At 45.7% G+C, this 11,675-nt stretch overlaps 1 protein-coding gene across 1 annotated transcript in view; it reads left to right on the top strand.

Moving 5' to 3' along the window:
• Positions 1–1,607: 1,607 nt before the first annotated feature.
• MMP17 (matrix metallopeptidase 17) overlaps positions 1,608–11,675 on the top strand; it is an 89,847-nt gene continuing 79,779 nt past the window's right edge. The window contains exon 1 of the mRNA XM_060785638.2: positions 1,608–1,908. Coding sequence (XP_060641621.2) covers positions 1,801–1,908 — 108 coding nt within the window. The 5' untranslated portion in view covers positions 1,608–1,800. The remainder of the gene's footprint in view (positions 1,909–11,675) is intronic.

Raw genomic sequence — 11,675 nt, 5'->3', positions numbered from 1 at the left:
CTGGTGGGTCCGTAGGTGACTGTGGAGCCCTATTTTTGATCTGCATCTTCTCCCACAGTGAGGGCATTGGTTTCCAGGTGGAAGGTGGTCTCAGTTGGGATTGGCTTGACGCGCCTTCCTCTTGGCACGTTTCTCTCCTTCACACTCAATTCGTGCCTCTTCAAATTCTACAGCACTGCTGGTCACAGCTGACCTCCAGCTGGAGTGCTCAAGGGCCAGGGCTTCCCAGTTCTCAGTGTCTATGCCAGAGTTTTTAAGGTTGGCTTTGAGCTCATCTTTAAATCTCTTTTCCTGCCCTCCAACATTCTGTTTTCCATTCTTGAGTTCGGAGTAGAGCAACTGCTTTGGGAGATGGTGGTCACGCATTTGGACAACATGGCCGGTCCAGTGGAGTTGATGGTGGAAGACCATCGCTTCAATGCTGGTGGTCTTTGCTTCTTCCAGCATGCCGGCGTTTGTCTGCTTGTCTTCCCAGGAGATTTACAGGATTTTTCAGAAGCAACACTGACGGAATCGTTCTAGGAGTTGCATGTGACGTCTGTAAATGGTCCCTGTCTCACAGGCGTATAGCAGGGTTGGGAGGACAATAGCTTTATAAACAAGCACTTTGGTATCCCTACGGATGTCCTGGTCCTCAAACACTCTCTGTTTCATTTGGAAAAATGCTGCACTCAGTGTTGTATTTCAGTATCAATGTTGACTTTTGAGGAGAGGTGGCTGACAAGGTAGTGGAATTGGTCAACATTTCCTAATGTCGCACCATTAAGCTGTATTTCTGGCATTGGAGAGGGATTGGCTGGTGACTGCTGGAAGAGCACTTTGGTTTTCTCGATGTTCAATGACAGGCCGAGCTTCTCATTTGCTTCTGCGAAGGTGTTTAGAGTAGCTTGTAGGTCTTCTTCTGAATGTGCACAGACGACGTTGTCATCAGCATAGCGCCATGAGGCCTCAGTGCCAGCTATCATAGTATCACTGGTCTGTTGGTTGGTTTAGTTGCATGCTGCAAGTCGCTTCTGTTGTGAGAGGCTCAGCCGTCTACAAAGACGCCCGGATGTGTTCCAGGCTTCTCTGATGGTCCCCTTCTGGGAGCCCAACCTCCCAAACCAACCCAAGCGAGACTCCTGAGAGGCACCAAGAAGGCAGGCCAAGCTTTGGAATCTCCCTCCAAGGCAGAAGAAAGCAAGGGAGGAGCGAGACGGAGCGACACGCCATGGCCGTACCGGATGTGGTCCCTCCGCGTTGCGCTGGCGGGTTTGGGAGCGTCTCCTCAGCGGGTCCGGAGCGGGGTGAGCCGGGGGCGCTGTCCGTGGTGCTGAAGAGGGAATCAGGGCCGCGAGGCAAGGCGTGCGGTTGGATGCACGCTGTCCTCCTGCGGGGGCCAAGAGGAGGGCTCTCTTCTCTCGAAGGAAGCAACAGGGCAGCGGGGGGGGGGGGGGGGAAGCTTGGCGGCGCGTTGGGAGGAAGCAAGGCGGAGAGAGGCGCGGGGACCTTCCCAGTGGCTGGCTGCCTCCCTCCCTCCCTCCCTCCCCGAGGCTGCGGCGCCCGAGCCCCCGCCCCCTTCGCCTTCCGCCCCGCCCCCTTTCCTCCTCCGGCTCCTCCCCCTCCCCTGACGCCCAGGCGAAGAAGGGCTTGAGCGCGCTGCCTTGGCGTCGTCTTCGGGGAAGAAGGAGAGCTTGCCTGGCCTGGCCTGGCTGCCTTGAGGGGTCCGGATGCCGCCCTCCGCCGGCTCTCCCCGCGGGAGGCTGCAGGAGTAGAGGAAGAGCGGCAGAAAGGGGCAAGGAAGGAAGGAAGGAGAGAGGGATGCTCCGGAGCGGGGCCCCGCTGGAGATGCTCCTGCTCCTCGCCTTTGGCTTGATGACGTCCAGGACCCAAGCAGCCCCCGCCACCGAGGACGCCTCCCCAGGAGCCGTGAGTCCTTCTCTTGCCTCTGGAATCACAACCCAGGCCAGCTTCACCCTCCCACAACAACCCTCTCCCCCCCCCCCCCCGCCATTTCTCCAGGACAGGCAGTCCCCGAGTTACAGGCATCCCACTTCCATCCGAATCCGAGTTCAGAACAGGGCTGAGACAACAGGAAAAAGGAATCTCTCCCCCTCGGAAGGAAGGGAAATCTTCTCCTGGAAGAGTTCTCATCATGGGGGAAAGGTGTCTCTACTGAAGCTGTCTCCCCAATTCCTCATTTCCACAACAAGCCAATTTTGGCACAATCCCATTCTCGCAGAAAGTGAAGGGACATCTTCTGAAGGGGCACAGGTAGCAAAAGAAACACCACAGGGGGATTCTCCCCTCCCTATGCTCTCCAAAGCTTTTCTATACATAGACACATATATAAACACACACACAAGATAGATAGATAGATAGATAGATAGTGAGTGTATGAATACATGTGTATGCATATGTATATATAGAATCATATACAAGAGACCTTACGGGCCATCCAGTCCACCCCTGCCAAGAAGCAGGAAAATTGCATTCAAAGCACCCCCGACTGATGGTCATCCAGCCTCTGTTTAAAAGCTTCCAAAGAAGGGTCCTCCACCACACTCCAGGGCAGAGAGTTCCACTGCTGAACGGCTCTCACAGTCAGGAAGTTCAGGTGGAATCTCCTTTCTTGTAGTTTGAAGCCATTGCTCCATTGTGTCCTAGTCTCCAGGGCAGCAGAAAACAAGCTTGCTCCCTCCTCTCTATGACTTCCTCTCGCATATTTATACATGGCTATTATGTCTCCTCTCAGCCTTCTCCCAGCTCTTTAAGCCACTCCTCATAGGGCTTGTTCTCCAGACCTTTGATCATTTTAGTCGCCCTCCTATGGACACATTCCAGCTTGTCAATATCTCTCTTCAATTGTGGTGCCCCGAATTGGACACAATATTCCAGGTGTGGTCTGACCAAGGCAGAATAGAGCATGGGTAGCATGACTTCCCCTGGATCTAGATACTATACTCCTATTGACGCAGGCCAAAATCCCATTGGCTTTTTTTGCCGTCGCATCCCATTGTTGGCTCATGTTTAACTTGTTGTCCACAAGGACCCCCAGATCTTTTTTCATATATATTGTATATATTAGTGGTTCCCAACCTTTTTTTGACCAAGCACCACTTGACCAGGGACCACTCTCCAACATTTAGTACCAAAAGGGTTACGGATCAGTATTTGGTCAACTCTAGGTTCCTTTGGTTATTTGGAGTGCTGATTCAGAAAATTGCCTTGGATAGACCACATCAGCTCTAGTTTCTGATGCAGAACTTCAATCACCAGCTGCCTGCTCACAGAAAACAATAATTAATAAGCCTCACCACTATATTATGAGGGTTTCATCAGACCAGTCATTCTCATTGTAACGGTGTAGTAACGCTGAGGCCGTGGACCATATTTTAGTTCCACTGGTGGTCCACAGGTTGGGAACCACTGGTATATATATTGTGTGTGTATATATGTGTGTGTGTGTGTATACACACACACACACATATACATTGTTTTAAGTGTAACTCCAGCCATATATTTATGGGCTCCCTGGTGGCACCGCAGGTTAAACCTCTGAGCTGCTGAACTTGGTGACTGAAATGTTGGCAGTTCAAATCCAGGGAGCAGCTGTTAGCCCCAGTTTCTGTCAATCTATCAGTTTGAAAACATGCAAATGTGAGTAGGTCAATAGGTACTGCTTCTGTGGGGAGGTAACGGCATTCCATGCAGTCATGCTGGCCACATGATCTAGGAGGTGTCTATGCACAACTCCGGCTCTTCGGCTTAGAAATGGAGATGAGCACCATCCCCTAGAGTTGGACACAACTAGATCTAATGTCAACCTTTACTATATATATATGGCTGGAGTTATACTCAAAACAATTTACCTGTTCCGACTTACATACAAATTCCACTTAAGCACCAACCTACAGAACCTCTCTTCTTCATAACACAAGGACCGCCTGGACAAGGATAACTCTTACATATTTTCAAGCCATGGCTACTCATGGATGTCCCCCACACTACCTATAAATATCTTTCTTGTGCGTAGGTGATACCATTTTAACTATAGAAGAACCTGAAGTGGATTTTAGCATCCACCTATGGAATTCATAATTGTAGGAATAACATGCAGGCAGCCTCCGTGTTACAAACATTTGACTTACAAATGACTCCTAGTTAAGAACGGGGCTGAGACAACAGGAAGTGAGGGAAATCTGTCCCTTGGAAGGACTGGAAATCCACTCCTGGAAGAGTTGTTATCATGGGGGAAAGGGGTTTCCATTGAAGCTTTTCCCCCAATCCTTGTTTCTACAACAAGCTACAGTTTCCCAAATCCCACTCCCATATGGACAAAAAGTGAGCGGAAATTTTCCCAATAAGTATCAAGAGACACCACAGGGATATTAACCCGTCCCTGTGCTATCCAAACCTAGCTAGCTGGATAGATGGATAGATAGCTATAGTGGACTGAAGTGGACCTGTTCCTACTTACATACAAATTTGGCTTAAGAACAAACCGACAAAACCAACCTTGGTTGTCATTTGGGGACTGCCTGTAACCCTTCAGGTTTGGAGCTATCGCACTTGGAAACCCATGCCCCACTTAAAATAAAATTAAAGACAGGAAAAGCTCATCTGTTGCAGAAGTCTGAAATCTAGGATAAAAACCAGGGGGCAACAGTGAAGTGGCGAGATCTTGAAACTGCGCAATTCCTGAAAAACAAATATTTTTTAAAAAAAAATCAAGCAAGAGGATTGCTGACCACCCTTTCTTCAACGTCGCTCAAATGATCAAAAACAAGGTGGATCTGACAGATCCCATCTCACATGACATTGAAGTGCCTCAAGCCATTTCCATGCAAATTGGGGGCTTTTAACATGATTCATCCCTTACTCCATAAACCTCAGTTTCTACACACTTTTGAAACCATTTATGGACCAGAGTGCTCCGGGCGACCAGCGGAAGTAGTTTTGCAGAAGTAGTTATGATGGGCTCCGTCTATGAACGGTTTCAAAAGTATATAGAAACTGGGGGAACCCTGTATCTGATGAGGTCCCAAGTCTTTGTGTGGTCATGAGTAATGGCTTGATGTCCTGTGAACACACAAGGAGGGGTGTGTTGATTTGCAATCCCGACTATAGCGCAGTGTTTCTCAACCTGGGGGTTGTGAGGGGGGTGTCAGAAAGGTCGCCAAAGACTATTAGAAAACACAGAATTTTCTGTTGGTCATGGACGTTCTGTGTGAGAAATTTGGCCCAATTCTCTCATTGGTGGGGTTCAGAATGCAATTTGATTGTAGGTGATCTCCCAGAATTCAAAAACAGCCCCTCCAACCCCACCAGTATGCAATGTTGGCCATGTAGGTAGTGAGCCAAGTTTGGGGCAGATCAATTGTGGGCTGAGTGCTCTTTGATTGTAGGTTAACTAGACATCCCAGCAACTACAACTTCCAAATGTCAAGGTCTATTTTCCCCCAAATTCCACAAGTGTTCACATTTGGGTGTATTGAGCATTCGTGCCAAGTTTGGTCCAGATCCATCATTGTTTGAGTTCACAGTGCTCTCTGGATGTAGGTGAACCACAACTCTCAAACTCAAGTTCAATGCCCAGAGGATGCTTCTATTAATCATGGGAGTTCTGTGTGCCAAATTTGGTTCAATTCCATCCTTGGTGGAGTTCAGAATGCTCTGTGATTGTAGGTGAACTATAAATCCCAGCAACTACTACTCCCAAATGTCAAGATCTATTTTCCCCAAACTCCACCAGTGTGCACATTTGGGCATATTGAGTATTCGTGCCAAGTTTGGTCCGGTGAATGAAAATACATCCTGCATATCAGATATTTCCATAACGATTCATAACAGTGGAAAAATTACAGTTACGAAGTAGCAATGAAAATAATTTTATGGTTGGGGTCACCACCATAAAATGGAACTGTATTAAGGGGGTCGCAGCATTAGGAAGGTTGAGAAACATTGCTGTAGAGTGTCTTGAGTTGTCATTTTTTTGTTGTATAGTTGAGACTGGACCTGGTTTTAGGCATGATAAATAGCTCCGTTAGCCCCCCAAATGACTGCAACTGTATCTGGCAGAAAGACCTAATGATTGCATTGTGCCACATTCTGGCAGCCAGGGTTTTCCAGTTTCTCATGCAGGTGTTTGTCTAAGTCGGCCGTTGATCTCAAAAACTGAACGGGATGATGGCAACATGAAGGTCTTAGATTCCCCATGGCTTTCCTGCCCCAAGTTCACCCCTCTCCCTTTTCCCTCTGCACAGTGTTTCCTGTGCTTTTGTTAACGTTTGGTGGGGCTCAGTGTTGATGGTGGCAATGTGGAGAAAGGATTCATTGGGACTGATCCATTATTGAAACACTAATTGAGACCAGAGTTTGGCTTGTGTCATGAAGTGTGTCATAAGCATGGCACCTGGGAAGGGAAATATAACGGGAAGGAAGAGGACCCTGCAGGAGAAATATACGGGATATCGATGGACTTGCTATTTGCTGGGGTAGCTCTTGTCTAACCAAGCAAGGCTGGAGTAGTGGATGCATTGTAGCGGGTCTACTATTGATTTACACCAAACAGTTGCTGTACCACTTGGGTGGTAGCCCTCCCGGCATGGTCTTTTAGCTTGGACAAACTGAGACAAAATAGCTCTGCTCCAATGTATTATCTTCTGTATGGAAATCTGTCAGAACCATGTGGACAATTCAGTAAGCGATTGATTGATTGACTGGTTGGATGCTACCTAGTCAACAGTAAGAGGACCATTTTTTAGATCAATTTCCGGAAATGCGTCAACTCTTTTGTGCTAAGATTTAGCAGAGACAAGGCGGTGGCAATGCTTGCTGTGGACAAGTCCCAACAAATTCAATACTGCTGTACTTTTACATTGGCCTCATCTACGTCAGTCTCCAATTGTGCTGTGCACAATGACACAAGCCATTTTAATATGCGTCTTATTCAGAAATGGAGAGCCTTTGATGTACTGGTCCTCCCATCAGGAAGGGTGATGCAGTTCTTTCGAGGCTAACTTGAACTCAAATCATAACTGGCCTATCAGATACTGGATTCCAGCTCCCATCAGCCATGCTCAGCATTGAGAATTGTAGCTCTCAAAGACCACAGATCCTGTTGCGATTTGTGCAATATGCACCTCTGAAGAGCAGAGGGAGGGAATAGAAAATACAAGCACATAACCCTTCTAGGCCAGTTACATTGCTTAAAAAGTACTAGCTTTGATTTTTAAAGTCATCTGGAAGCCAATTGCCCTGAAGACCTCATCTTCTCCATTTTCTTTCATGTCAGGAGCGACTTGAGAAACTGCAAATAGCTTCTGGTGTGAGAGAAATGGCCGTCTGCAAGGATGTTGCCCAGGGGATGCCCAGATGTTTTGATGTTTTACCATCCTTGTGGGAGGCTTCTTTCATGTCCCCATGTGGGGAAGCTGGAGCTGACAGAGGGAGCTCATCCACACTCTCAGCAGATTCAAACCTACAACCTGTTGGTCTTCAGTCCTGCCAGCACAAGAGTTTAACCCATTGTGCCACCAGGGGCTCCATTCAAGCCAGTCTTTGCACAAGGCACGAGTGCAATGCAGTAGCAAATGATCGGCCTTTGCCAACTCCAGGGCCATATGGCCTGCTAGAAATGCCCCAAATGGTGAAACAGAAACTGGCTTTGACAGTTGTATGTTGGAGTGTTGAATCATAGAGATAAAAGGGCCTACAGGCCTTCCAGTCCAACCCCCAGCACAATGCAGAAACATCCCAAACAGCCTATAGCCAGAAAATATATCTCACCACCACTATATAATTGGTTCAAGGTAATTCTAGGTTATTGATTTATTTTAGATAAATGCTTTAAGGGGGGGGGGGAGCTATAACAACAACAACAGCAACAATAGTAATAGTAATAATGAATACTTTATTTATAGACTGCCCTCTCTCTCCGAGGGGACTCAGAGCGGTCATGACCTATTAAAAGGTGAATCACAAGACTTAGAGAGTTCAACAATTTTCTTTCTTTCTTTTTTTGCTGTTATTTTTGTAGAAGTCTAAGGTTTGGAAAAATGGCTTTTGGGGTCTATTCTTAGCTCTCCCCTACCATGCATATACTTACTTCACTGCTCGTGTGCCCACCAGTTAGAATAAATAAATAGGCAGTACAATTATCCCTCCACATTCCCTAGGGTTAGGGGCACAGGACCCCCGTGAAAGTGGAAAAACCACAGAAAAAAACCTACATTTTTTTTACTCGAGTTAACACTTATTTTGGAATCTCTAGGCCAATGTTTCTAAACCTGGGGGTTGGGACCCCTGCCGGGGCTGCCAAGAGAGTTTCAGAGGGGTTGCCAAAGACCATCAGAAAACACATATTTCTGATGATCTTAGGAACCCTTTTGGAAGAGAAGGCTGAAGATCTCTCCACCTTTCCTTCTCTTCCATTTTGGTGTTGGTGAACTACAACTCCCAGAATTCAAAAACAGCCCCCCCCCAACCCCACTAGTATTCAATGTTGGCCATGTAGGTAGTGAGCCAAGTTTGGGGCAGATGAATTGTGTTCTTTTTGATTGTAGGTTAACTATAAATCCCAGCAACTATAACTCCCAAATGTCAGTGTCTGTTTTCTCCAAATTCTACCAGTATTCACATTTGGCCATATTGCGTATTCATGCCAAGTTGGGTCCAGATCCATCATTGTTTGAGTTCACAGTACTCTTTGGAGGTAGGTGAACTACAATTCCAAAACTCAAGGTCAGTGCCCACCAAACCCTTCCAGTATTTTCTATTGGTCATGGGAGGTCTGTGTGCAACATTTGGTTCAATTCAATCATTGGTGGAGTTCAGACTGCTCTTTGTAGGTTAACTATAAGTAACATCAACTACAACTCCTAAATGACAAAATCAACACACACACCCCTTCCAACCCCACCAGTATTCAAATTTGGACATATCTGGTATTTGTGCCAAATTTGGTACAGTGAATGAAAATACATCCCGCTTATCAGATATTTACATGACAATTTACAACAGTAGCAAAATTACAGTTATGTAGTAGCAACAAAAGTAATTTTATGGTTGGGGGTCACCACAACATGAGGAATTGTATTAAAGGGTCGTATCATTAGGAAGGTTGAGAACACTTCTCTAAGCCCTCTCGTGTGACTGGTTTAATTCCACCAGAATTTAACCATAGAATTATACTGGGGAAGTTACGGATGCCTAGAGAAGTGTTGCCTGTATGAATTTCTCAGTTCTTTGAGGAACTTGATTATTAACTTCTGGCAGAAGTTGGCCATAAAGTCACATTGGAGGACCTAGCAATTACTAATGAGAAGATATTAAGCAAATCCATGAATAATTCACTCTGCAAAAGAAGGGCCAGCTGTACAAGTATCCCTTTTTTTTGGTAGTAACCTTTCCATCAAATCAGAATCACAGAATTGGAAGAGATCACAAGGGTCATCCAGTCGGAAGTCCTTCCTTACAGGAAAAGCACAATCAAAGCACCCCTGACAGATGGCCATCCAGCTTCTGGTTGAAAACCTCCAGAGAAGGAAATTCCACCAGACTCCATGGCAGCAGCATATTCCATATGTCAAACGTCTCTGACCATCAGGAAGTTCTTTCTAATGTTTAGGTGGAATCTCTTTGCCTGCAGTTTGAATCCAGGGCTCCATTGTGTGGCAGCAGAAAACAAGCTTGCGCCCTCCTCAATGGGATCACTTTTCAAATATTTAAACATGGCCATCATGTCCCCTTCAGTCCTGTGCCTTCGTTCCTGTTGCCTTGTACTTTCAGTGTAGTTCAAAAACCTGTCGATCTTCTTTCCAGGTGGGTAGCTCTTCCACTCTGAGCAGCTTCAAATGTGCTCATTTCTCCTCACTTCTGCTTATGTCTGATACCCTTATTGCTTGTAACCTGATTCTAAAGTAAATACCTTTAAGAAAGTGGATTATTGTATATACCAGTCTTTCTCAACCTTCCTAATGCCGTGACCACTTCATACAGTTCTTCATGTTGTGGTGACCCCCAACCGTAAAATTATTTTTCTTGCTACTTCAGAACTGTAATTTTGCTATGGTTCTGAATCATATTGCTAATATCTGATGTGCAGGATGTACTTTGCTTCACTGGACCAAATTTGGCACAAATACCTGATATGCCCAAATTGGAATACTGATGGGGTTGGAGGGGGGATTGACTTTGCCATTTAGGAGTTGTAGTTGATGGGATTTATAGTTCACCTACAATCAAAGAGTCTTCTGAACTCCACCAACAATAGAATCGAACCAAACTTGGCACACAGAACTCCAATGACCAACAAAAAATACTGGAAGGGTCTGGTGGGCATTGACCTTGAGTTTTTGAGTTGTAGTTCATCTACCTCCAGAGAGCACTGTGGACTCAAACAATTATGGATCTGGACCAAACTTGGCACAAATACTCAATATGAACAAATGTGAACACTGGTGGACTTTGGGAAAAATAGACCTTGACAGTTGGGAGTTATAGTTGCTGGGATTCATAGTTTACCTACAATCAAATTGCATTCTGAACCCTACCAATGATAGAATTGGGCCAAATTTCCCACACAGAACCCCCATGATCAACAGAAAATACTTTGTTTTCTGATAGTCTTTGGCGACCCCTCTGACACCCCCCTTGTGACTCCCCCAGGTTGAGAAACACTGGTGTATACTCAGATATAACTTATACGTGGGTCAGTGTATTATCTCTGTCTGCTGCAGCACCACTTCTGGCCTTTTGTGATGCCTGTTTGGAAAAAAAATGGCAGTGGTTGTTCTGTTGCAGCTTCCCCGGTCACGGCAGAAAGAGCAGGGGTGTATGTGCTTCTTTCAGGCTTTCTTAGCATGGGTTAAGCTCTGTCCATCTGAGAGCTAAATCCGGACTGGGAGATATTGAAGGAAGCAACAGTCCGCCTTGTTCTCACTGGTTGTTCCCAAATTGAACAGATAGGGTGATAGATGACAGCCTTGCCTGACCCCCTTGCTAATTTGAAACCATTCTGTTTGTCCGTATTCTGTTTCAACAGGAGCATCTATGATGGTTGTTCTGAGTACGCGTTATGCATCAGGACAATCAAATGTGTGTCATAGCCATTTCTTTGAGAACGATCCATAGTTTTTCATGAACTATGCAGTCAAAGGCTTTGCTGCAATTTATAAAGCACAGGTTGATTTCTTTTTGGAATTTTGTTTTGGCGCGTTCCATTATCCAATGTATGTTTGCAATGTGATTCCTGAACCCAGCTTGAACATCTTCGTTTTCCTGAACTCATCTTGAACATCTGGCATTTGTTGCTCCAGATATAGCAAAAGTATTTACTGTCGCATTTGGAACATGACTTTGCTTGCATGGGAAATTAATCCAATCGTCCTGTAGTTATTGCAATCATTTGTGTATCCTTTGGGGAGATTGGAATATATATTGAGAGTTTCCAATCTTTGGACCAGTGTTTTCCTTATTTGGTGACGTATTTTAGTTAGAAGTTGAGTAGATTTTGTCTGAAGCAGTTCTATTAGTATGCCATCTGTTCTGGTGGTTTATTCTTCCCAGATGCTCTAAGGCAGTGGTTCTCAACTTTCCAAATGCCGCGACCCCTTAATACAGTTCCTCATGTTGTGGTGACCCCCAACCATAAAATAACTGAAATTTTGCTACTGTTATGAATCATAATGTAA

Source organism: Anolis sagrei, chromosome X (assembly GCF_037176765.1).
Source record: "Anolis sagrei isolate rAnoSag1 chromosome X, rAnoSag1.mat, whole genome shotgun sequence".
NCBI classification, from domain to species: Eukaryota; Metazoa; Chordata; class Lepidosauria; order Squamata; family Dactyloidae; genus Anolis; species Anolis sagrei.
The sequence above is the reverse complement of the archived record's forward strand: the minus strand, read 5'-3'. Positions and strand labels throughout refer to the sequence as shown.